At 38.8% G+C, this 27,507-nt stretch overlaps 1 protein-coding gene across 2 annotated transcripts in view; it reads right to left on the reverse strand.

Annotated features, from left to right (window-relative positions):
- Window positions 1–6: 6 nt before the first annotated feature.
- TMEM165 (transmembrane protein 165) overlaps window positions 7–27,507 on the reverse strand; it is a 48,664-nt gene continuing 21,163 nt past the window's right edge. For both annotated transcript variants that reach the window (XM_004382891.2, XM_023737334.1), the window contains exons 2-6: window positions 14,621–14,846; window positions 7,578–7,753; window positions 6,856–7,038; window positions 1,304–1,409; window positions 7–557 (exon numbers count right to left, since the gene is read on the reverse strand). In XM_004382891.2, coding sequence (XP_004382948.1) covers window positions 481–557; window positions 1,304–1,409; window positions 6,856–7,038; window positions 7,578–7,753; window positions 14,621–14,846 — 768 coding nt within the window. In that variant the 3' untranslated portion in view covers window positions 7–480. The remainder of the gene's footprint in view (window positions 558–1,303; window positions 1,410–6,855; window positions 7,039–7,577; window positions 7,754–14,620; window positions 14,847–27,507) is intronic.

Here is a 27,507-nt window from a genome sequence, read left to right on the forward strand (position 1 = left end):
GTTTTTAAATAACCTAATTTTGAAAGGACTTGATTAAACTGCTTACTAGCTTGAGGAAATGTTTTAAAAGATATTCATTCTTCCCTCAAGAAAAATTTTAAGGTAAACATCTTAAAACACCATGGTGATCCAGGAGGAAATTTATATTCTTTATAAAGGGGTCAGTGCTGAAAGAAAATCAAGTAGTATACCCTACCACACAATGGTTCTGCATGTACAGAAACAATGGAGACCATATTAACATAATAATGCTGGAGAAAAGAAAAATCCACACTTAGAGATCAAGTTTCTTTTAAAAATCCATGTTGCATATAGTAATGATTATCTCTTTTGGACCTAATACTCTCATTAAATGGTTCAAACTCACAAATCATTGCTACAAAATACAGTGTTTTCTATCATTTTTAGTTATAGTGTACACTATGTACAGAAAGACAAAAGTTACCTATCTTCAACTAAATACAAATGAACAAATAGCTGTTAAAAACCAGAATCAGGACTTATAAATAGTGCAGAAAATGCAAACGCCAAAAAAACGATGCCTCCTATGATTGTCACTGGAAGAGAAGAGAAAAAAGTTAAATAAGGCAAAGTTCCTATGATACTGCACAAACATCAGGGAGCCATGATGCTGCCCGTCGGTCTTGGAATCAACCACTTGAACCCTGTTTACATAGCAGAGAACACTTCACATGCCTGGTGCTGTACAATAAGAATTTGTTTCTTCTCCAGCACTATTTGCGACAGAATAACAGTAAACTGAAAGTGCTCACAAGCAATGACAGAACTATAACTCATTTTAAAACCCATTTCTAAAAGGGAATGTTAGACAATTCCTGACTAGCAAAGACACTACTCCATCTTTAGGAGCTAACAGTTACTTACAGCTGTAAGAAATTTTCAGCAGAATCAGTAAATATGGTCTCCACTATGATTTCCCAATCTTTTAGGACACACTGTTAAGGCCCAAAATTTCTCACTTCCACACAATGACTGCTTTATTTTTAATATCCCTTGACTGAGAAAATATGTTGACAAAAACCTACTATGAATTCAGTCATGCTATTGAATGAATTTGTATTTTACTAACATCTACACGAGATAAATAGTTCATACTTGTAAGACTAGTGGCAATACTTAAGACCTCAGGACCTCTAACAGATTCTAATTACAAAGACTGGGTATACTTTAGAAGTAGAAACGTAAATCATTAAAGCTAATTCCCTTTTTCTAATCTCTCAGTGATTGTAAATTTAAAGTGTATGCTTTATAATAAAAATTAAAATTAAAAAAAAAGACTTACCAGTTCTGACAGAGATTTTTTGTGCTATCATTCTTCCTCCAATGACTGCCAGCCCAGTGCATAAGCAGTGCCCCACTGTTCCACCCACTGCTACACCGCAGGGATCCTGGAAACAGGCACAGCTAGTATTAATTTAAAACCAAGGTGGAAACTGCTATTTGAGAAAAATAACTATAAAGCAGAATGGAAGTCAACAACAACAAAAAAGCAAAGAACAGTTCTAAAAATTCAGGTGTATAAAATTTGTGAAAAGTCATTATACTTAAAATCTTTTTTTATTAAGCTGCTTAAGATAGTATGTACCAACTATACATATTACAATTAGGGACTAAATCTAAAAAGAGAAAAAAATTAATTTGTGAAGTCAAAATAATCCTAATGAAATAAAGCTATTCAACCTTTCAGCAGTTATTAAAGTTCATACACAGCCAATATTTAGTACTTATGTGACAAGTGCTTGGAGATTGTTATGCTAGACATCTCTTCCCTCAGGTAATGTTTGATACTGTAAGAAAACTAAGTGAGCCTTTACGATACAGTGTGACAACCTCCCTGCAAGCAGAAACCCAGTCTCCCTACTCTCCATGTGTCCTCAGTGCCAGGGAAATAGTATTCTTTCAGTAAACACTCGCTACCAGAGCACACTGGAGGCACTCAGATTTCGGGGATCAGTCAGGGTTTTCTGGAAAAGATCCCTGAAGAATGAACAGGAGTTGGCGAGAGGATGTGATTTTGTTTTGTAGGGGAGGGAACATTCTAAGCAGAAGGCAACAGGCCAGCAGTAAGGCACCTGCAAAGCAGTATTTCTAGAGAGAATCAAAATGTCACAATCGAAGAGCCCAGCAAGATAGCTGGGGGCTGGGTCATGAAGGCTCCTATAAGCTTAGTAGACCTGACCCTGAGACACTGATTAGTTTTTAGCTGGGGAATGACAACAGGTATATGCTTGAAAAGTCTAGTGTACAGAACAAACTGGAGGGGAACAAGCCTGAAGGCAGGGTGATCGACTGGGAGGCTATTGCAATAGCCTTGAAAACAAATGACAGCGGCCTGGACTGAGGTGGGAGAATATAGGCAGAGAAAAGCAGATGGATTTGAAAAACACTAAGGAGGCATATAATGAAAGTGTACAAAATGAAGAAGACAGAAAAAGAATTGATGCATTTGAACTGTGTTGGCGAAGAATACTGAATATACTATAGACGGCCAAAAGAACAAACAAATCAGTCTTAAACAAGAATGCTTCTTAGAAGCAAGGTGGCGAAACTTCGTCTTGCTTACTTTTGACAAACATCATCAGGAAAGATCATTCGCTAGAAAAGGACATCATTTTTACCACAAGTGGGTGGCTTTATCCAACAGAAATTTATTTTCTCACAGTTTAGGACGCCAGAAGTTGAATTCAGTGCGCTGGCTCTCGGGGAAGGCTTTCTCTCTCTCTGGGCTCTGGGGGAAAGTCCTTGTCTCTCTTCAGCTTCTATTCCTTGGCGATCATGGTGAACTTCATGCGGCATGGCATCTATCTTCCCCTAACTGCCTGTTTAATCTGCTGTTTTATATCTGGAAGATTGACTCAAGACACACCTTACACTAATCCTGCCTCATTAACATAACAAAGCAACGCATTCCCAAACAGGATTGTAACCACAGGTATAGGGGTTAGGGCTTACAACACATATTTTGGGGGGCACGATTCAATACATAACAAATGGGCTCAAACATATCAAAGATCATGAAGAAGGTGCAGAACTGGGCAATGTTTTGTTGTGTTATATATAAAGTCAGCATGAGTCAGAACTGACTCAATGGCAACTAACAGTAGTGACATAGTGACCCTATAGAACAGAGTAAAACTGACCATAAGGTTTCCAAAGCTGTGATCTTTATGGAAGCAGGCTGCCACATCTCTCTCCCACAGAGCTCAAACTACCAACCTCCCAGTTAGCAACTGAGTGCTTAACCACTGTGCCACCAGGGCTCCTTAAGTAAACAATAACCAAAAATCAAACCCATTGCCGTGGAGTCAACTCTGACCCATAGCGACCCTATAGGACAGAGGAGAACCGCCCCATAGGGTTTCCAAGGCTGTAATCTTTGCAGAGTGTAAAGAATCTTGACACTTCCATAGAGTGGCTGGCTGGTGGGTTTGAACCGCCAACCTTTTGATTAGCGGCCGAGCACTTAACCATTGTGCCACCAGGGCTCCTCAAGTAAATGATAGGGGTTATAAAATGGGAAAAATCAATGATGTGACACCAAGTTTCTCCAGCTTGAATGAATTCTGGTAATACCAATGTGATAAAAAAAAAAAAATGGGGGAGGAGCAGTGGCAAGTGGAGTTAAGATTGAAGTTCAGGAGTTAGATGGTGAATAACCTATGGGATTGAATATAATAGTGTTGGGGAAAAACGCAGAAGGAGAAATACGCTGACAACACAATCCTAAGGAAAGCTCTGTTCAAGAGATGACGAAGAGGAGCCCAAGGGAGACTGAAAAAGTGACCAGGCAATTAGCATCCCAAGAGGACTCACAGTGGTTACGGTTATTGTCAATGGTGCCGCAAACTTGAAGCACCAGATCACTTACTCCTGGTAGGGTCAGGAACTAGATTCCAGTGGGTTTAGGCAAGAAAGTAGAGCCAACTCTTGTTCCGATCACAGCCAAGAACTTTGAGACCGAAGGGAGGGGAGGAGAGTGGTATTTGGAAGCGAAGTAGAATTGAGGAAGGAGGCTCTTTTTTTTTTTTTTAAGATGAGGGAAAACTTGTGAATGCTAAAATGCTCACAAAATGGGGCTCAGAAGGCAAAGATTTAAGCTATTAAAGGGGGTAAGGGGGTGGGGAGCTGGGATCCAGAATACAGCAGAAGGGAAAGGACTTCCACTGTGATGGGTGAAGTAGGTAAGGTTGTTGTGGAGTAGGCAGTGTATGGGTAATGACTTAGGAAAATGGAGACAATTTGAAACATTACTATGAAAAACCAGAGTGGGACTATTTCTCTCAAATTCTGTTGGTGTTTTATGGCTTCTAAATCTGGTATCCCAGAAGATGGTTTCATCCTATTTATAAGCGCTACTTGAAAAATCACTGGATTAAATAAAATTTAAAAGTTCTTTACTTCAAGATTTTTTTAGTCTTTATTTGTTAATTTGCATACTGAATCAAGAAAAGCGATACATTATTTACCAAGTTTACTTGACCCTGGAACCTCCTTTCCTCCCCTCCCTCCAATACCCGTTAACATCTCCATGGACTCTAGGATCCTAGGAAATCCAATCTGAGAAATACTGAATTATGCTGGAAAACGAGCTGAAGTTGCAGGCTAAAATGGACTGAACTAGACAACTGCGTGGTTCACACAAAAAAATCAGGAAGGTGAAGCAAACAAAAACACAATCATTATTTCTGCACTGAAAGAGCCCATTAAGACCACTGCAGTGCTGGTAGTGTGGAAGGGTGGACAACACAGAGTGCTTACGATCTTGGGGACTCTGCTAAATGCCCTGCAGTATCTTACTTCATCCACAGAACAACCCAAGAAGTATGTGATCCCCATTTTCAGATGAGGAAGCACAGGGAGGTGAAGTAATGTGGTCACACAGCAAGAAACTAAAGCCCAGGCAGCCATGTGTCATGCTGCTAGAACCAACAGACCAGGGTACATCATACAGAGAGGGCCAGTCTTGAGCCTTTCATGAGTCACTGCGCGCCATCCAGGAGACAGTACAAAGGAAATGCAATGATTCTGCCATCATGATAGCTCACCATAGCAGAACCACCACCACCACAGCAAAACAGTCACTTTCAAGTCCCAGTTCTGGCAGTAAAAAAGGCTAGAACTCAAGAAAAATATAGGGCACAGCCACTAAAGTGACATTTTAAAGAAAGCTTGCTTTAGTATACAGGAACCAAATGAAAAATCAGGTTCCCTTTCTTTTTCTTTCAAAATACAGCACTTTCAAGGCTTCTCTAACAAAATTGCCCTGGTCTCAACTATTTTAGTCCTGGCGCTCAACACTTTGCTTTATATTTTAAATTGCAGCCTATATTAAGGTACTTGTTCTTTCATAGTAGACATTTCCTACGAGTTGGAGACAAATCCAAATCAAGCTTTTCATCTGAATCCTACCATCTGATAAAAACAATGTCATTTAATAGCTATTAAAGTAGGTAAGAAGATGGTTACGATAAAGAAGAGCCTGAAGAGTAGCTGCAGCATTCCATTCTGAGTAAATCTTAAATCTGTGAACAATAACAGACACCTCATATAAAACTTCTACTATTTCTCTCAAAAGGAATAAAGATTTAAAAATTTTAAAACAACAGGTATTTTTAAAATAAGTAGTATTTAACAATTATGAACATAATATAGTAGAAAAAGCTGGAAGGCAGACAAGACAGTCTCAGCTCTAGTCCTTGCCCCTGTGACCAACTAGCTTATGTCGTTGGACAAGTCACCCAATATCTCTGGGCCTCAGGTTCTTAATCTGTACAGCAAATGCAAGAATGAGGTGATCTGAGGTCTCGTTCTAGCGTACCGTTCTAGGATTTATCATTCTAGAGCTAAGACTTAACAAAAATTTTCTAAACAGAAACAAACCACCCATAGTAGCTGTACCCAAAGACAAGCACTGTAAACATTTTTATTTCCTTAAATCTTTTGTTCTTTGTATATCTTTTAAAAAACAAACCTGCTTTTAAAATATCTCATTTTTTCTTATCATTAAAATAACGCTGAAGAGTGAATATTCAAAGAGATTCACAGACACTTGTAAATAACGGAACCAGTACTCCACTCCACTCCTAAATGTGCCAGACATTTAGGCTGTTCCTAATTTTCCACTAACAAAGCTGCAATAAAGACAGGCAATCCCTGGGTTACAAACATCTGTACGTGCCCTTTAATGTTATGTAAATTTGCCCTCACTTTGAAACGAGGGAACAAATTCTTTATCACAATCACCTTCACTTGCTGCACCTGCAGCTTTTAAATCATTGAAAAGCCTTCGAGCCTTTTCTTCCACTACAAGTAAGGCTAAATGAGAACTGTGTGCACCTGTTTTGACTTACCTACAAATTCAACTTAACAACTTAAAGACACAGGAACCGATCTCACTCGTAACCCGGGGACTGTTTGTACAAGTAACCTTTGCACAAGCACTCAATTATTCCTCAGTATAAGAAACTGAAGAACAAAAAGATACACTTGTAAGGCTTCAGATCTATACTGCCAAACTGACCTTCAAAAATAATATACCAGTTTACTTTCTGAACAAGTATGCAAAGGAGAGTTTTGAGAAAAGAAAGAAAACCAAGCTGAGAAGACAATGCCATGACATCATTTTAGCAAAACTGAGAGGAGTCAGCAAGATGACTGTAAGTACTGGTAGAAGGTTAATTTTGGAGTTGCAGGACTATCAGATCTAAAACCAAAGTGGAAATAATCCCTTGGCCCACGCTGACCCTGTCCAGTGTTCTCTGTAGCAACGTAACTTTCATTGCAATTAAATTTAGTCTTGGTAGCAAAAGCTGTCTTCCTTCAAATATCACTCACCTCTCTAGCTGCCAATACGATTGTAGTTAGTTGAGAGCGATCACCCCATTCTGCTAAGAATGTTAATGTAAGAGCCTGAACAAAGATAGGTGAAATAAAATGCAACCACTTTTTCTGAGGTATCGTTGTGCTTGTACCCGTTTCAACATCTCCTGGTCCATTTAAGAGTTTAGTTCGTTGAAGCTAAATTTAAAAAAAACAAAACAAAAAACTGACATTAATCCCAAAATAGCACAAAATCATTTAATCTTTTTGAAGTGTTTACATTCTGTGGAATATGCGCCAAAGGAACTAAAGTGTAAATCCAAACTTCCCCTTTGAACCATTAGTTTTACACAGCAACAACACTATATCCTTCATTCTTCCATTCCTCCCCAACAAAATAAACCAAACAATATTTACTAATCACTTACTATCCTAAGTGCTGTGAAATAAACATGTAAAATGATAAAATATAGTTTTTGCTTTTCAGGAGCTTATAACTAATCTAATTAAGGAACCTGATTACTCACATTCAGTATTCACCTCTCAGCGTCCTTCCTCTACCACAGTCACACTCACTACCGTGGCAGAATCGTATTACAGACAGCTATGAGGATGGAAACCAGGTAAACTAAGCTACTGTTGTATAGCCCACACATATCACAGAGACAGGACCACTGAAAAACCTCTGTATGGTGCCTTTTTGGTCCAGATATTTATTTAGCAATGCTATGACTTACTTCTTCATCTTTCTTCTTTATTTCTGCTTGAACTTCTTCTAGTTCCTCTTGACCCTCATCTGGACTCATCTTTAAGCCTTCTCGAAGCATTCGAATGCCAAAAATGGCAAACAATGCAGTTGAAACATAGTACGTATACACCCTGGGGATGACTGTGGTGGCATAGCCAAATAACACTGGAAGAAAACGCAACAGTACACCTGGTTAACTATCAGGCATCGTAACTGGTCAAAGGAATAATTAACTTCAGAAATCATAATTTACCACTCTTTTAAAGGAAAAATGTTTCACATTAGAAGCTAATCTAACATATAATAGCCCTAAATCATTCCACTTATTTTTATATATAATCTTTGTACAAGAACTTAACTTCCTCAGTATAAGGAATAAGAGAACCAAAAGATAAACACTTTTAAGGCTTTAGATATATCTATACTATTACATCAATTTATATTCTCAACAAGTATGAAAAGGAAAGTTCTGAGAAAAGAAAGAAACCAAGCTGAGAAGACAACTGCCACATCATTCTGACAAAACTGTAGGAAAGAGGAGTCAGTAAGACGAATGAAAATATAGTACAATATTGAATATTCCACCAATGTCGAACTCTTAGGAATAGCCAATGACCTAATACAGCTTATCAAGAAATTAATGGCCCAGTGGAATATGGCACATATTCCACTGGTACTTCTCATAATATGATACTGAACTCCCCTTCAGTCATGTTCAGCCAGGGGCTAGATTGCCACTTCTGGCATAGTACTTTAGGTAGAAGGTTAGCCTTGATGACCTGTAAGGATCTCAAGATTTTATAACCTGGGAACTAGACCATTGCATACATAGATGATTATTTCTTCATCACACATCTTTAAATTAAAAAATTCTATAGTGAAGAATCATGACAAGATTCTCATATGGCATGAATCAAATTCTGCTCCTTTGTAACTATTTTAAAATAAGTATATCTTATGAAAGAAAGGAGTCCCTAGGTGGTGCAAATGGTTAAGCACTCAGCTACTGACTAAAAGGTTGACAGGTCAAACCTACACCGGGGTGCCTGAGAAGAAAGGCCTGGCGATCTACTTCCACCACAGCCATCGAAAATCCTATGGAGCACAGAGCGCAGTTCTACTCTGAAACACATACGGTCAACCGTGAGTCAGAATCCACTCTATGGCAACTGGCTATGGTTTTTTGGCTATGAGAGAAAACTAATAATTCCTTATAAATACATTAAAATGTTTACAACAGACTCAATCTTATTCAGTACCATTCTTTCCTATTGATAAGGAAAAATAACAATTGTTTATAAAGTTATACAAAAAACTATACTTGGAACTACATCAAGAATCCAAATCCTAACTGTGAAATACATTTACATCAGTAAAATCAGCTCAGTAATTAAAACCTATTGAAGGGCTAAAGGATACCACCCCCAACCCCCCCCCACACACACTAAATGCAATTATTCCTTACTTCACCAGTTTTGTTTTTTCTATTGTACTTTAGATGAAGGTTTACAGAACTAGCTTCTCATTAAACAATCAGTACACATACTGTTTTGTGACATTGGTTACCAACCCCAAAATATGTCAACACTCTCCCTTCTCGACCTTGGTTTCCCTATTACCAACTTTCCTGTCCCCTCCTGCCTTCTAGTCCTTGCCCCTGGGCTGGTGTGCCCCTTTAGACTCGTTTTGTTTTATGGGCCTGTCTAATCTTTGGCTAAAGGATGAACCTCGGGAGTGACTTCATTACTGAGCTAAAAGGGTGTCTGGGGGGCCATACTCTCAGGGTTCACCAGCTCTTTTTATAAAATGAGTACAACACTTATAATCTGCCTGAACATGAAATGTACAACACATATACAAACTATTTTCCCTACTTCATTATATTATAAAATTGAAAAGAAGCAGGGACTCAGATACACGTTCACCAATGTTCACTGTGGCACCATTCACAATAGCCAAAAGGTGGAAAAACCCAAGCGTCCATCAACAGATGAATGGATAAACAAAATGTAGTACAGAGTATACACACAATGGAATATTAATCAGCCATAAAGAGAAACGAAATTCTGATACATGCTGTGACAAGGACAAACCTTAAAAACATACTGAGTGAAATGAATCAGACACAAAAGAGCAAATATTATATGATCCCACTTACATGAAATATCTAGAATAGGCAAATGCATAGAGACAAAAGTTTATTAGTGGTTACCAGGGGCTGGGGGAAGGAGGGAATGGGAGTTCTTGCTGAAGGGGTACTGAGTGTCTGTTTGGGGTGACGTAAAATTCTGAAAATGGATAATTGCTGAAGGTAGCATAACATGGTATATATAACTAATGTCACTGAATTGTACACTTAAAAATGGTTAAAATGGCCATTTTTAAGTGTACACAGCAAACTATGTTAAATATATTTTACAATAAAAATTTTTTTAAAAAATCGGACTTTAAATAAAATTGTTTAGAAATGTAGCAACCTATACTTCTGTGCCCATCTGTATTTGTATTATGTATATGTACACCTTATATATACGTGTGTGTATATATACACATGCACGTATATATATCAATTTGATATACAGGAGTCCCAGTTAAACGCTCAACTACTAGCCACAAAGCAAAAGGTTGGCAGTTGGAACTCACCCAGAGGCGGCTTGGAAGACAGGCCTGGCTATCTGCTTCTGAAAGGTCACATCCCCAAAAACCCTATGAAGAAGTTCTACTCTGCACACATGGGGTCATCATGAGTCAGAATCAACTCCATGGCAACAATACATGATAAAGATATATAAAATAAATTATATATGTACATATTATATATCTATATATGTGTGCACAGATATACATTATTTATAGATAGATGAGAAAGAACACTAACACAAATGTTAAAGCAAATGGAGTAATATGTTTAACAATAGATAAGCCTGGGTAAAAAGTATATAGATATTCTTTGTACTATTTTTGCAACTTTGTAAATTTAAAATTTTTTCCCTAAAAAGGTTGCTAAAAAGTTAAAAATGAAATGTAGCAAAACTTTTTAATCTCCTAAACTCAGGTTTCCCTTTATTTTCTGATAATCTTAAAAAAAAAAACAAGGAAAGGTCATGGAAGCTCCATAGACACATCAAAACTCCCTGAGGGACTGAATTGCTGGGTGGAGGGCTGTTGGGACCATGGTCTTGGGGAACATCCAGCTCAATTGGCATAACACAGTTTATAAAGACAACATTCTACATTCTACCTTGGTGAGTAGTGTTTGGGGTCTTCAAAGCCTGTGAGCAGCCATCTAAGACACTCCACTGGTCTCATCCCTTCGGGAGCAAGGGAGAATGAAGAGAACAGGATACAAGGAAAAGATTAGTCCGAAGGACTAAAGGACCGCAGCTACCAAGGTCTCCACCGGACTAAGTCCAGTACAGCTAGACGGTGCCCGGCTACCACCACTGACTGCTCTGACCAGGATCACAACAGAGGGTTCTGGACAGAGCTGGAGAAGGATATAGAACATAATTCTAACTCAAAAAAAAGGCCAAATTTACTGGCCTAAAGGAGACTGGAGAAACCCCGAGTATGGCCCCCAGACACCCTTTTAGCTCAGTGGTGAAGTTACCTCTGAGGTTCACCGTTCAGCCTGGGAGTGGACAGCCCCGTAAAACCAAATGAGACTAACGAGGTACAGGAGTCCAGTGACAAGGGCCAGAAGGCAGAAGGGGACGAGGAAGCTGGTGATAGGGAACCCAAGGTTGAGTAAGGATATTGTTGATGTGTTGTGAGATTGTTAACCATTGTCATAGGGCAACATTTGTAGTAACTGTTAAATGAGAAACTATTTTGTTCTGTAAGACTTCATCTTAGGTGAGAATAACAGCACAACTGGAAGAGCGCAGTCAATGTCACTGAACTGTGCATGGAGAAATTTTTGAAATGGTGTATCTCTGGCTATGTGTATTTTCCCCCCAAAAAAAGGTTGAGAAGTTAGAGGGTTAACATGTTGTGGGGTTGTTAACCAATGTCATAAAACAATATGTGTACTACTGTTTCATGAGAAACTATTTGTTCTGTAAGCCTTCACCTGAAGTACAATAAAATAAATAGAGAATAGCAGCACAATTGGAAGAGCATAGTCGATGTCACTGAACTGTACATGTAGAAATTTTTGAAATGGTGTATCTTTGGCTATGTATATTTTCACCAAAAAATAAAACGTCGAGAAGGGAGAGGGTTGACATGTTGTGGGGTTGTTAACCAATGTCATAAAACAATGTGTACTACTGTTTCATGAGAAACTATTTGTTCTGTAAGCCTTCACCTGAATAACAAAAAAAAAAAGCTAAAAAAAAAGTGTTATTTACTGACACAATCCCAGCTTTCCTTCTGCCTTTTACATCTCTATAGACAGCAAAAAACTATTTGTCGCTGTAATTTTTTATTCCCCTAGTTACTGTTCCTCTGTTTACTCTCTGGAAGCCTTTCCTCTGGGGAACTTTTGCACTGGGAATGAGACAGGTTATTTCTCTTTAAGCAAGTGCTTTGTATCACGTCAACACGGAGCTACTAATGTATTGAGACTTCTACATCTTGACAACTGCGAAGCTCCAAGAAAAATACCTGGGGTGAAGACAGAGATTTGAGAATTACTGCTTTTACTGGAGCCCTGGTGGTGCAGTGGTTAAGAGCTCGGCTGCTAACCAAAAGGTTGGCAATTCAAATCCACCAGCTGCTCCTTGGAAACCATAGGGAGCAGTTCTACTCTGTCCTACAGGGTCACTATGGAGTCAGAATTGACTCGATGGCAATGGATTTTTACTTTATTATTATTAAACTCAGAACACTCAGCAAGGACATTAGTATGAGGGGAGAAAAAGGGCTAAAAATAAAGCCATAGGGAGTTTACAGTACAAAGAAAAATTTTCAAAGACATAGGAATATAACTAGAAACACATGGTGTCACAGAAGCCAAGAGAGTATAAAAAATGGGAATTGCCATTAATGTGTTCTGAGGGGTTCAGTAAGATGAAAACAACTCTGTATGAAGGAAGGCTGATTATCGGAGCCTTTACAACAGTGTGAGAGGCTGAAATGGGACTACAAGTGGATAAGGAGTGAAAGGGAAGGAAGGTCATGAAAAGTAGTAGGAACAGTAATAATATAACTATGCGGTAATAACTATTATCATCCCTGTCTCATGGCACAGAGCTAAGTGAGGAACAGAGCCTGGGTATGAACCCCGGCAGTCTGGCTAGCACCTGCACGCTTAGCCTATGCTGAAGTAGAGACAATAGATGCAGATGAGCAATCCACAAACTAGGATTAACACGCCCCTAAGGGTACACAAAAACTTTACAAGGATACATGGGATGAATAGTTTTTTGGTTTTTTTTTTAAAGAATTTCCAGATGTTCAACTCTCATATGTATTTGTCATGGATTGAATTATGTCCCCCCAAAAACGTGTGTATCAATTTGGCTGGGCCTTGATTCCCGGTATTGTGTGATTTTCGGTATTGTGTGATTTTCGTATATGTTGTAAATCCTGCCTCTATAATGTTTATGAGGGAGGATGAGCGGCAGTTGTGTTAGAAGGGCAGGACTCAATCTACAAGACTGGATTGTGTCCTGAGGCAATCTCTTGAGATATAAAAGAGAGAAGTGAGCAGAGAGACAGGGGGACCTCATACCACCAAGAAAGCAGTGACGGGAGCAGAGCGTGTCCTCTGGACCTGGGGTCCCTGCACAAAGAAGGTCCTAGTCTGGGGGAACATTGATGAGAAGGCGAACAGAGACACAAAGCCTTCCCCTGGAGCTGAAGCCCTGAATTTGGACTTTCAGCCTACTTTACTGTGAAGAAATAAATTTCTCTTTGTTAAAGCCATCCACTTGTGGTATATCTGTTAGAGCAGCACTAGATGACTAAGACAGAGTTCTTTCCTAAAACTCATCTGCCTGAAAATGCTTGTGGTTCAAGAGTCATGCAGGGTCTCCTTTCTCACATCCCTTCTTCACAGTTGCCCTTTGCCCAATTTACAAAGTTTCCTTCTATTCAGCTTCCTATGGTGCATATGTCCCCAGTGTGAATAAATATGTATATCCTAGGACACCAGAGAGTATGTTTGAAATACTGGTGTCAGATTAAGCCTCCTCATCATAAACCACAAGTAGGCCTTTGAGTCTTCTTGTCTTATACAAGTTTCCAATAAGGTCAAAGCATTAAAAATGGGGTATTTTGGCCTTGGTTAGGATGGTAGGAATGATAACAATTTTCATATAGAAATTGTGCCTCTTCCATCCCCCAATCTTACCCATCACAGTCGCCATGAAGTCAGAATCTGTTTTTTTTTTTTTTTTTTAAATATAATAGTAAATCAAATGGTAACACAAACAGGAAATCTGACTAAAAAGAACATTTCATTCCTTTACCATAATGGGTAAGAATAGCTTAATGGAACACAATGAGCTGAAAGTGACTCCTCAGTTATTAATTACCTCCTAAATGTCCTTCAACAGAAAAATATGCAATTCTCTGTCATTGCTTGAGTCCTATTTCTGAGATACCAGATATAAATAAGCTCATCTAGATTGAAAAGAAACAAAGCAAAAGGATAAAAAACTGATAAAAGAGGAATGTTTATCTTGGCTGTAAAGAGCTGATAACTCATTGTGAAAGTACAATACAGTTTTTAAGAACGTATGTACTAAAACCATCTTCTGTTTATTAAATTCTGGAACTTAAACCAAATGCAAAGTACCATTTGTTGTTGTTAGGTGCCCTCAAGTCGTTTTCAACTCCTAGTGACCCTGCATACAACAGAACGAAACGCTGTCCAGTCCTGTGCCATCCTTGCGATCGTTGTTCTATTTGAGCCCACTGTTGCAGCCACTGTGTCAATCCATCTCGTTGAGGGTCTTCCTCTATTTTTCTGATCCTCTACCTTACCAAGCATGATGTTCTTCTCCAGGGACTGGTCCCTCCTGCCAAGTACCATGCTTTCCCCTTAATTCAGTAAACACACTAGGGGGAAGACAGCACACTCACCTGATAAGCATGTCATTAGGCCTAAGGCGAGCATAGCACCAGCCAACACTGTCAGACGGTTATAGCGCATTGCCATAATGGCGGCTATAAAGAATGTCTTGTCCCCCAGTTCAGATACAATGATAACTGATATAGCAGCAACAAATGCATGGATAAATCCCAGATTCCCTTGGGTGGCTGGATCTTCATTATTAGTATGAACCGGAGCTGCTGGTGTGACTCCTTTCTATAATAATAATAATAATAAAAAAATCAGTTACTTTTTAGAAAAACCATTATGTGAAATCTTTTATTTTGCATGTGAATAAAATCCAGTTTTTCTGTCACAGTCATTAGATTTATTTATTGTCTAATCACTTTGAAAACCATTACTAATGGCAGCAACCTCTGACTGATGGTTGCTACAATGCCAATCTACACACAATTCTACAATTAAAAAAAAAAAAAAAGGACAGTCCAGACCAGCTATTTCCATACATCAAAATTATCTTGTTTTCAACTGAATTGCTGGGCAGAGGGCTGTGGGGACCATGGTCTCAGGGAACATCTAGCTCAATTAGCATAACAGTTTAAAAGACAATGTTCTACATTCTACCTTGGTGAGTAGCGTCTGGGGTCTTACAAGCCTGTGAGCAGCCATCTAAGATACTCCACTGGTCTCACCCCTTCGGGAGCAAGAGAGAATGAAGAGAACAGGACACAAGGAAAAGATTAGTCCAAAGGACTAATGGACCACAGCTACCACCGAGGCCTCCACCAGACTGAGTCCAGTACAGCTAGATGGTGCCCAGCTACCACCACTGACTGCTCTGACCGGGATCACAACAGAGATTCTGGACAGAGCTGGAGAAGGATGTAGAACAAAATTCTAACACACAAAAAAAGATCGGATTTACTGGCCTGAAAGAAACTGGAGAAACCCCAAGGGTACGGCCCCCAGACACCCTTTCAGCTCAGTGAAGTCACTCCTGAGGATCACCATTCAGCCGGGGATTGGACAGCCCCATAAAACAAAACGGGACTAATGAGGCACAGCAGTCCAGGGACAAGACCTAGAAGGCAGAAGGAGGCAGGAAAGCTGGTGATAGGGAACCCAAGGTTGAGTAAGGATAGTGTTGACATGTAGTGGGGTTGCTGGCCATTGTCATAGGGCAATATGTGTACTAACTGTTTAATGAGAAACTATTTTGTTCTCTAAAGTGAGAATTCTCTAAAGTGAGAATAGCAGCACAACTGGAAGAATGTAATCCATGTCACTGAATTGTGCATATAGAAATTTTTGAAATGGTGTTATCTTTGGCTATGTATATTTTCACCAAAAAAAAAAAAAAGGTCCTCCAAAAATTACCTTGTTTTCTAAGTATTTGTGATTTGAGATTTAGTTCTTAGCTATGTCTGATTCAGATTTTTATGACCTAAGTATGTTTATCAAATATTCAAGAGACATGAAGCTGAGAGACATTTCAGGATCCAGGAAGCTCTCCACAGGCTAGAACAAGGATTGACTCTTGCTAAGATGAGGCTTAAGAGAACATATGGAGGACATATGGTCCTATGCTGAAGACTAAAAATATCCTAAGAGGTAATTTGGCCTAATAAAAAAGATAAACCACAGTCTTCGTTGGCAGTAAGGTCATTTTAAGTTGATGATGTGACAAAGCTTCCAAAAAGGCAATAAGCACTTCAGTTTAAGAAGTTACTGACAAGTCCAACATCATTCTGTGCTACTCAGCCATTACCCAAAGCTCTGTACATGGTTCTGAGACACACTTTGAGAGGACACTGCCCTGTGAAGATCAACCAACATAGAAAGGAGACTCTAACCTGGGGATCGGCAAACTACTGCTGGGGCCAAATCCAACTAAGAATGGTATCTATGTTTTAATGGTATGTATGTTTTAAAAGGGTTGTGGAAAAAAATAAAAGAGAGAGAGAAAAAGAAGATTATGTGACAGAGATTGACAGAGACCTTATGCAGCCCACAAATATGTGGGTCTACAAAGCCTAAAAACATTTACTATCTGGCCCTTTACAACAAAAGTTTATAGACTCAGGCTCTATCATCATCAGCTGAGGGACAAGGAAGGACAGGGTAACTATGTTCCAGTAACTGAAAGTCTGTGAGTATGCATCTATTCTATATGGTCCCAAGACTTAGCTAAAAAGTTACAGCTAATATGTTGTTGTTGTTAGGTGCCATCAAGTTGGTTCCGACTCATAGCAATCCTACGTACAAAAGAACAAAACACTGCCCGGTCCTGTGCCATCCCCACAATCATTGCTATGTTTGAGACCATTGTTGCAGTCACTATATCAATCCATCTTGTTAAGGATCTTCCTCTTCTTTGCTGACCCTCTACTCTACCAAGCATGATGTCCTTCTCCAGGGTCTGCTCCCTCCTGATAACATGTCCAAGTACGTGAAACAAAGTCTCACCCTCCTTGCTTCTAAGGAGAATTCTGGCTGTACTTTTCCCAAGACAGATTTGTTTGTTCTTCTGGCAGTCCAGAATATATTCAATGTTCTTTGTCACCACCATAATTCAAATCCATCAGTTCTTCTCTGGTCTTCCTCATTTATTGTACAACTTTCTCATGGCATGTTGTATGATTGAAAATACCATGACTTGGGTCAGGGACATGTCAACTTAATATAGAGAAAGGATTTCTACCCCAAGAGAGCTACCTGAAGCTGGAATGGACTACTACAGAAGATGGTAAATTCCCTTCTCAACATCAGAGTGCCAAAGAAGGCAACCACTACTTACAGGAAATAGGCTAGATCAGGGGTTTTCAACCAAGGGGAATTTTGTCTCCCAGGAGACATTTGGTAATGTCTCGACAGCACCCAGCAACAACAAAGACAATTTTGGTTGTTATAATTGGAGGGGAAACGCTGGCATCTAGTGGGTAGAGGCCAGAGATGCTGTTAAACATCCTACAATGCAAAAGACAGAACCCCACAACAAAGAATCATCTAATCCAAAATGTCAATAGTTCCAAGGTTGAGAAACCCTCAGATAAATAAAATCACCTCCAATCCTAAGAGCCTAACTATAATTAATTCTTAAAGCCTATGATCCAGAAACCTAAGAGATTACCAAAAAAAAAAAAAAAACCCCAAGGACATATATAATTTTTGACAGGGCAGAAGCAGTAGTACACTTATTACAAAGACCCCAGTCACATATGTCAGAGATAAAAATTTTAAATTCTTAGTGTGTATGTCATACCTTAATATATGGCAGAAATCTGACTCCCAAATTCCACATTTAAGATCAGAAAAATTTAAACACTACTCAGACTAGACCTCTGAGCTAAAAATTGGGGCAATTTAATGATACAGAAAATATTCATGTTAGGGCTAAATCAGAAAGGCAGGCTTGGCAGCAGCTTCTTGATTAAGCAAGTGTCATTTTAAGGGATTCTAGCTTTCTCTCCATTACCATTTTAGTTCTAACTATGTTGATGTTCTTTTTAAAATGAGCTTCCTTTCTCTTCCAATACCCTATAAGCACTATTGTTAGGTGCCGTCAAGTCGGTTCTGACTCATAACAACCCCACGTACAACAGAACGAAACACTGACCAGTCTTGCACCATCCTCACAATCATTATGTTTGAGCCCCTTGTTGCAGCCACTGTGTCAATCCATTTCCTTGAGAGTCTTCCTCTTTTTTGCTCTCTACCAAGCATGATGTCCTTCTCCAGGAACTGGTCCTTCCTGATAACATGTCCAAAGTATGTGAGACGAAGTCTCGCCAACCTCACTTCAAAGGAGCATTCCAGCTATACTTCTTCCAAGACAGATTTGTTCATTCTTCTGGCGGTCAAAGATATATTCAATATTCTTTGCCAACATCATCATTCAAGTGCATCAATTCTTCTTTGGTCTTCCTTATTCACTGTCCAACTTTTGCATACATATGAGGCAATAGAAAATACCACGGCTTGGGTCAGGTGCACCTTACTCCTCAATATGACATCTTTGCTTCTTTAAAGAGGTGTTTTGCGGCAGATCTGCCCAATGTAATACGTCATTTGATTGCCTGACTTCTGCCTTCATAGACATTGACTGTGGATCCAAATAAAATGAAATCCTTGACAACTTCATTATTTTCTCCATTTATCATGATGTTGCTTATTCATCCAGTTGTGAGAATTTTTGTTTTGTTTAGCTGAGCTATAACCCATACTGAAGGCTGTAGTTTCGATCTTCATCAGTAAGTGCTTCAAGTTCCTCTCTGTTTTCAGGAAGCAAGGTTGTGTCACCTGTATATCATAAGTTGTTAATGAGTCTTCCTCCAATCCTGATGCCATGTTCTTCTTCATATAGCCCAGCTTCTTGGGTTATCTGCTCAGCATACAGATTGAATAAGTATGGTGAAAGGATACAACCCTGACACACATCATTCCTGATTTTCAACCATGCAGTATGAGCATTAAGTATCCTAAAAAATAAAGATATTTCAAAGCAGCTCTTATTAAAGTAACATTTTCCTCTTGGAACCTCATGGTAAAATATTTAAGATCTGAAATCCAAGAAAAAAAATCAGGAATAAATCTGTACCATTTATGATCAATTAGCTCCAAGCGCAAACAGAAAACGTTCATGTTTTAAACCAAACCACAGTAACAATCAAAACTACTGTCATGGTTTGCATTATATCCCCCCAAAAATTTGTGTATCAATTTGGCTAGGCCATGATTCCTGTTACTGTGTGATTTTCCTGTATGTTGCAAACCTGCCTCTATGATGTTAATGAGGGAGGATGGGTGGCAGTTGTGTTAGTAAGGCAGGACCTGATCTACAAGACCGGACTGTGTCCTGAGGCAATCTCTTGAGATATAAATGACAGAGGGGAGCAGAGAGACAGGGGGACCTCATACCATCAAGAAAGCAGTGCCAGGAGCAGAGCTCGTCCTTTGGACTGGGGTCCCTGTGCCGAGAAGCTCCTAGTCCAGGGGAACACTGATGAGAAGGCCGAGAGAGAGAAAGCCTTCCCCTGGAGCTGACGCCCTGAATTTGGACTTTTAGCCTACTTTGACCGTGAGGAAATAAACTTCTCTTCGTTAAAACCATCCACTTGTGGTATTTCTGTTATGGCAGCACTAGATAACTAAGACAACTATCTATTCTCGTGGTTTTATAAATAAAAACTTGGACACATTACTTAGCCTCTTTTCCTATATGAAATGAAAAGGATAAAATAAAAGTTGCCTTAAGCATACAACAAAAAAATACATCTTCTTCATTCCTTCCCATATACAGAACACAAGGAAAAACCAAGTTACAGCTTTAGTTATATTCTTAGTGTTTATGCCATTCCTTAATGGAACCTCAGCTGGTCCCAGGTGGCCAAAATTATACCATTAAGTATCAACCTACCATGGTGATAAAAATATTTAAAACAGAAGTATCAGGGTATTGTGAAGATTTTTAAAAATTATATGTTAATAAATAGGAAAAAAAATGATCAATTACCATTCATTTATTGTTAATCAAATGCCTAAGTGCTTAGTACGCACGAAAATCATCTCCTTTTTATAATTCACCTTCATAGTGATACAGTGTAGTGGTTAAACACATGAGCTCTGGAATCATGATGCCTATTTTCATATTCAAGGCAATATCAGTTACTAAGTGATCTTAAGCAAATCAGCATACCTCCCCATGACTCAAGTTTCATCTGTAAAGAGGGGATACCTACACCTCATCGGGTTGTTGTGAGGATTAAATGAGTTGATACACATAAAACCCTTCAAGTGATACCTAGTACACAGTAAGCACTCAAAGTTATGATGTAGCATGACACATGACCAGTGTCACCTTCCTAAAACTCATTTCATCATGTTATTTCACTGTTTAAGAAACTCTAACGACCTTTTTTATACCTAGAACATAAAATTTAAACACTTAATTCTGGTACTATCCAGCATTTCCCAACTAATCATGTACTAGGTTCCCCAAATTAATCTTATACTCCATCACAGAGGGTGAGCCAAGAGAAATATGCAAACTACAAAGGTCAGCCACATATGTAATTTCAAATTTTCTTGTGGCCACATTTAAAAAAAAAAAAAGTAAAAATAGCCTTCCCCAACAATTCCAGGCCTTAATGATCCTGTTCCCCCAAATAAAACTGAATGCATACTGCAGGCAATGAATTGTGGCAGGTACACAACAGATAGTTTAAAATAGAAATACTCAGGGAGATAATCTGATCCTTCTGTATTAAGAAACATGTATGCTATAGATTGGATAGTATCCCCCCAAAATGTGTCAATTTTTGCTAGGCCATGATTTCCAGTATTGTGTGGTTGTCCACCATTTTGTGATCTAATGTGATTTTCCTATGTGCTATAAATCCTAACCTATATGATATTAATGAGGCAGGATTAGAGGCAGTTATGCTAATGAGGCAGGACTCTATCTACAGGATTAGGTTGTATCTTGGGTCAATCTCTTTTGAGATATGAGAGAGAATCTAGCAGGCGGGGGCATATACGAAGCACTGGGAGCGAAGCGTGTCGTTTGCACCCGGGTCCCTGTACCAAGAAACTCCCAGACCAAGGGAAGACTGATGACAAGGACCTTCCCCCAGAGCCAGTGGAGACAGAAAACCTTCCCCTGGAGCTGGCACCTTGAATTCAGACTTCTAGCCTCCTCAAATGTGACAGAATAAATTTCTGTTTGTTAAAGCCATCCACTTGTGGTTATTTTTGGTATAGCAGCACTAGGTAACCAAGGCAGAATTTGGTAGCAGAAGAGTGGGTGCCGCTCTAACAGATACCAAAAATGTGGAAGCAGTTTTGAAACTGTGAATGGTACAGATTGGAAGAGTTTTAAAGTGCCTAAGAGTAAAAGCCTAGATTGCTTGAAAAGACCATTGGTGGAATTATGGACATAAAAGACAAGTCTGGTGGGGACTCAGACGGAAGTGAGGAGAGCTGTTACACTGGAAACAGTGCAAACGGCAAGAAACAGCAGCAGACAAACAGTAGCAGCAGAACCAGGAGACCAGCAGGAGACAGCCTGGGAGCTGACCCACAGAGTGAGAGAGCTGAGTGCCTTTGCGCAGGAGGCTTCCTGGCAGAATGGGGTGCCTCTAAACAGTTATCAGTGGTGCTAATGAACTTTGGAACACTTGCCCAGGCAGGGCAGATGCAGGCAGCAAGTCCCGAGGGACCAAGAGGCCAAGGAACCAGGAAGCAGAAGCTGAAGAGACAAGGAACTCGGGAAACAGATGTCTCAGTTTCAAAGGGTGGGGTCATGACCTCCTAGCTTTCAAAGAGTCAGATCTTCACCAACTCGGTTCCAGACTGTGGGGCTGCCATTTACAAGTGCCAGCGGGATGGGGCCAGATCCACTGCCCAAAGCCAAGGGGGCAGAGCTACCATGCCCAAGGAGCAGACACACGGGGTCTGCCTGGGCTGAGGGGTAGTCACCACTCAGAGGGACTAGGAGAATGGGGCCACCTAAATGCAAGGGAGCAGAGTTGCCGTTCCAGTAGAGGCAGTAATGTTAATGAGGCAGGACTCAATCTACAAGATTAGGTTGTGTCTTGAGTCAATCTCTTTTAAGATATAAAACAGAGAAGCGAGTAGAGAGACAAGAGGACCTCATACCACCAAGAAAGAAGAGCCAGAAGAACAGCACATCCTTTGGTCCCTGTGCTGAGAAGCTCCTAGACCAGGGGAAGACTGATAACAAGGACTTTCCCCAGAGCCGACAGTGAGAGAAAGCCTTCCCCTGGAGCCAGCACCCTGAATTCGGAATCCTAGCCTCCTAGAATATGAGAGAATAAACTCATCTTTGTTAAAGCTATCCACTGTGGTATTTGTTATAGCAGCACTATATAACTAAGATAATGTATAAACTTAATACTATCATTTGTAATAATAATAAGAGACAAACTAACTAAACATCATCAGTAGGGAACTGGTTAAATGACACATCCTTATAATCAAATATTATGGAGCTAAAAAAATACAAGTGTTCGATATATACTGATATGGTAAAATCACTAAGATAAATTTTTTAAAAAGTGTATATATTATGTATGTAGTCATTGTGTGCATGGGGGGACACACATTGGAATGTATACAGTATACAGATCGTTGTAAATGCATGCCAAATCTCAGGAAACAGGTATCACTGGGTGCTTCCAAAGAATCAGACTGAATAAAACGGAGGTTGGCAAACTTGTCTTAAAGGACCAAGTATTCAGCCTTGCGGGCCATACGTTCTCTGTTTTAACTACTCAACTCTGCTACTGCTTGAAAGCAGCCATAGACTATAATTAAATAAAGGGGCATGGCTCCGTTCCAATAAAATGATTTACTAAAACAAGCAATTGGTGGCTGACGGTAGTTTGCTCATCCCTGGACTAGAATACAAAAGGAAAAGAGACCTACTTTTCACTCAACATTCTTTGAACCTTTTAAATTTTTTTTACACCAAGTACATGATTATGGGCACATGTTGTACACCACTTCAAAAATTTCTAGACCCACAGAAGGGGACAAGAAAGCTGGTGATAGGGACCCCAAGGTTGAGTAAGGATACTGTTGATGTGTTGTGAGATTGTTAACCACTGTCATACGGCAACATTTGTAGTAACTGTTAAATGAGAAACTATTCTGTTCTGTAAGCCTTCATCTTAAGTGAGAATAACGGCACAATTGGAAGAGCGTAGTCAATGTCACTGAACTGTGCATGTAGAAATTTTTGAAACGGTGTATCTTTGGCTATGTGTATTTTCCCCAGAAAAAACGTTGAGAAGTTAGAGGGTTGATACATTGTGGGGCTGTTAACCAATGTCATAAAACAACATGTGTACTACTGTTCCATGAGAAACTATTTGTTCTGTAAGCCTTCACCTGAAGTACAATAAATTAATTAATCAATTAATTTGAAAAAAAAAATTTCTAGACCCAGCTTCTTACTCCAGCTATGCAGCACCAATTCTTTGAAGGCTCTGACTGGCTTCAGACAGGTCCAGCCAGAAAGCATTGCTCTACACTTACTCATTCACTACTGTGTAAGAGAGAAATCTTCCTAAACCTTTGATCAAATTGAAATATCTGAACTAAACCCACATTTCTAATACATTCAGCAGAGTTGAAACTGAAGCTAACAAAGTCTGTTCTTCAGGTTCTTTATCTAAACCAGCAATCATGGGCAGCTACAGAGGTATTTTATTTTCTCTTTGGACAAGCCAAGATGTGAAAGAAATGCATTCCAAGAAAGCGGCTTTGATGTAAATACATTTATGATCTGGTCCCAGGTTTATCTGAAGTTCCCAGGCAACCACAAAGGTTTCATTTAAAGAAGTAGAGTTTAAGGAGAAGGAGTCCCAGCTCCAGCAAGACCCAGCACACACACTTCCAAGAAATACTTTGCATCAAAAATGACAGCCCAAGGAGTGTTTTATTTCCAACTTTTAATTAAGTGTGTATAGTAAGCATTCTGTGACCATGACTTGTAACCTCTGTGCCCACCTAAGTTTCTATGAGCAGCCCCTGTAACCAATCCTATAGACCATTTGTATAATGTACCCCATAGAAGTCCTTTCCTCGTCTATGACCTCATTCAAAAACTAATCAATTATGATTTTATTGTAACCTCCTGCCTTAGCCCTACATAACCTTTGCTCTGAGACCCTTTCACTGAAAAACTGTCATATTTTCACTTACGTGAGCTAGTGGTTTCCTTCATCCAGATGAATCTTTATGCTGAAAGAATCCTCTGAATTTTGCCTAAATGGTTTTTTGCTACGATAGTTTGGGGGCCCATCCAGGACTCCAAAAGTGGCCCCCCTCTTCAGTGGAGACTCCAAAGAATTGCAGGATCAGGATTAGCACCAATTTACAAGCCCTTTTGTACTCTGTCTGGCTCCTTAAGGCCTCAGAGTGTCACGTTCTAGAGGTGAGCCCCTCTTGGAATTGAACGCTCCACTCTTTTGTGTTGGGAATCTCTGAGCATTTATTCAGCTTCTGTCTCATTTCTGTCTTATTCTTCTGTTCAATGCCTTGAATGTAATGTCCCAGCCATGCTGATTGTTTGATTTCATGTGTCTAATTTCTGCTGTCTTGAATTGGTAAAGCGAATAGTTGGTGTTGGTTGCCATCTAACGGATTTTTTTTTGAGAGAAGGCAACAAGGCTGGTTCCCCCTCCACCACCCCACCCTTCTCTGAGAGGCGCATTAAACTCCGTATTTCTATCTTACATGCAGGAGTTAATTAGGTAATGCCAATTCACGGGGTGGGGGGAGCAATTTAACAGTCCTTGCCTATTTTGTGTTTGTCCCACAAAGTAGCATTATTTAAGGGACAATTTAGGTTTGTGGTCACTTTGGAATTTTTGAACTCTCTACTCTTATTTTCTCTGGTTTTTTTTTTTGTTGTTGTTGCTGCTAGCACATGCAGGTTAATACTTCTTGCAAGTATGCCTATTTTGACTAGATTCGTTGTTTGTAAGCAATTTAAAGTTAGTGAAATTCTTATTAAAGCTTGAACTCCCTTACTTAAACCAGCTAATCTACATAATAAACAGGCAAAAGAAAGGGCTGCCTCTGTATTATCATGCAACTCAGCTCACCATGCCACCTACATTTCAGACAGGGGAGGAAACTCCATAAATAACTCAAGGCCCTATAAATTTTGCCCAAAACTTCTAACCTTCAAAACTAATTACCAGGCAACTGAATAAACTGCTTCTCCCAAACTTGTTTATTAATAACTCTAATTTTTATGAATTTTAAAAACTTTTAAAATATCCTTGGATAAACAAGTTTATATTTCCCCTTTACCAAAACACTGATTTAAAGTTCATGTTTAAAACAACTGTAAGCTGAATATACTTAGAAGTAATTTAGAATCTCAGTGATCACTTTAAGAAAATGAGTTACCATTTTGCACTGTCTTCTCTTTCCTCAGAGGAACTTATGTTTGATGCTAAGAAATTAACTTACTTATGTTGTATAGTATTATATAAACCTGAGTCTGGAGCAGGTCTCACAGGTCAATAGATTTACATAGTTTTCCTGTTTCACTCTGTGTTGAGAACTTGCCTCCTATGTTTGAGTTTCTGTATTTCATAAAGTTAAAGGCTATGGCTAGCAGTTACTGTTTTTCACGAAGCTGTCTTTTTTCTTCCAAAAAAAAAAACCTACTTCGAGCCTGGACTTTTAATAATTACTCTGAAAAACTTTGAATTAATATAATAATTCAAAGTTTATTAATATAAACTTTAAATTAGTATATTTTAAAAGTACACTGAAAAATGACGAATTGTTCATTTTAATTAATATAACAAGATTTTAAAAAGAAACAAATTATCCTAAATAGCTTCTTTAAAGAATCCTATAAAATATGCAGAAGATAAGGTTATAAACAAGATAATTTTTTAATACCTCCAGATGGTACTGTTAAATTAGACTATTTTTCAAAGAACTTACTCTGATTGGTTTAATAATAAACAAGTGTTTATATAAATTAAATAGTCCTAATATTCCGAGGAATTGATAAAAGTAAATTCATTCTAGTAAAGTTTTAATGTTTCATAATATGTCAACTTAAAATACTTTCTAAGATCTTTCTGACTAACTTAAGCTGAATTAAATACATAGAATTTTTTATTAAAAGGAAAGATGGTAATTTTGTCCTACAATGAAAGAGACTGGTTATTCCAAGACATGAAAGAGAAAAGAAGAATTTAGATGGATATACAGACAATAGTAGAAAGTCAGAGGAAACTAAAGAAGAAAGGCTAAATTCATGCCACAGAAAAAAGATATATATACATACGTGTGTGTGTATTTAGGTTTAATAATGAATGTGTTTGCTGCTTAAAGGATTATGCTATGAGAAATACACAACAAAGACAGGAATCTAAAAAGTTAAAGACTTTTTGCTTCATATGATTGACGTTCTTGTTTATTACAACTAAAGGTTTGATGGGTTAGATTGTAATAATTTTTAAAAGCCTTAATATCAACATATAAACAAAAAACCAAGTTTCTCACTTTTAAAGTAACAAAATTTTCTTTAAATACTAGGTTAAAGAGTTAATTTATTCTTTGTGTAATTTGCTTTGAAAACAAGGGTTTGGTCTCTCATTAAAATAAAACTCCTAAGTTAAAACCAAGTTACAGGGTTTTAAAAACTAAGATTCTTTACCTTTAAAATCTCATTTATTTAAATAACTTAAATACTGTTTCTCAGTGATCTATAATAAACCCCCAACAACTTCAAAACTTCATGGTAAGCCTCAAAGGACTTCTTTGTTCTACAAAAATAAAAATAAAAGATAAATGGTTGCGGTAAGATGAGAAATATAAATTGAGGTCAGACTGAAAAATCCCATATGCTTATGGACTAGCTTACGGGGAAAAGGGTAGCCCCTTAAAGTTTTTGAGTAGAAGACATAAACATGATCAAGGCACTGTGAGCAACAGACCCTAGCAGGGAGTGAGTGGAAAATACCAGCTGCTAGACCAGTTAATTAGGAGGTCAACTGTGAAAAATCACTGAAGACAAATTAAAGAAGAAAAAACTTCCACAAATGATGGATGAAAAGAAAAAAATCAACAGACCTTTAAAACTGGGGAGTGTTAATCAAAAATGGTGGTGATGTTTTCTTGTTGACTGGGAGAAATATAAGTACTCCTAAAAGCTACGTGGGAAAGAGATCTAAAAGGGGTTTAATTTTAGAAATGTACAATTTAAGGCCGTAAAAGGCCATTGAAATGAAGTTTCCCAAGAGATCATCAAAAATGGATCACCTGCCAGTACAGCTGGATGGTGCCCGGCTACCACCACTGACTGCTCTGACCAGGATCACAGCAGAGGGTTCTGGACAGAGCTAGAGAAGGATGTAGAACA

This window comes from Trichechus manatus, unplaced genomic scaffold (assembly GCF_000243295.1).
Source record: "Trichechus manatus latirostris isolate Lorelei unplaced genomic scaffold, TriManLat1.0 scaffold00101, whole genome shotgun sequence".
NCBI classification, from domain to species: domain Eukaryota; kingdom Metazoa; phylum Chordata; class Mammalia; order Sirenia; family Trichechidae; genus Trichechus; species Trichechus manatus.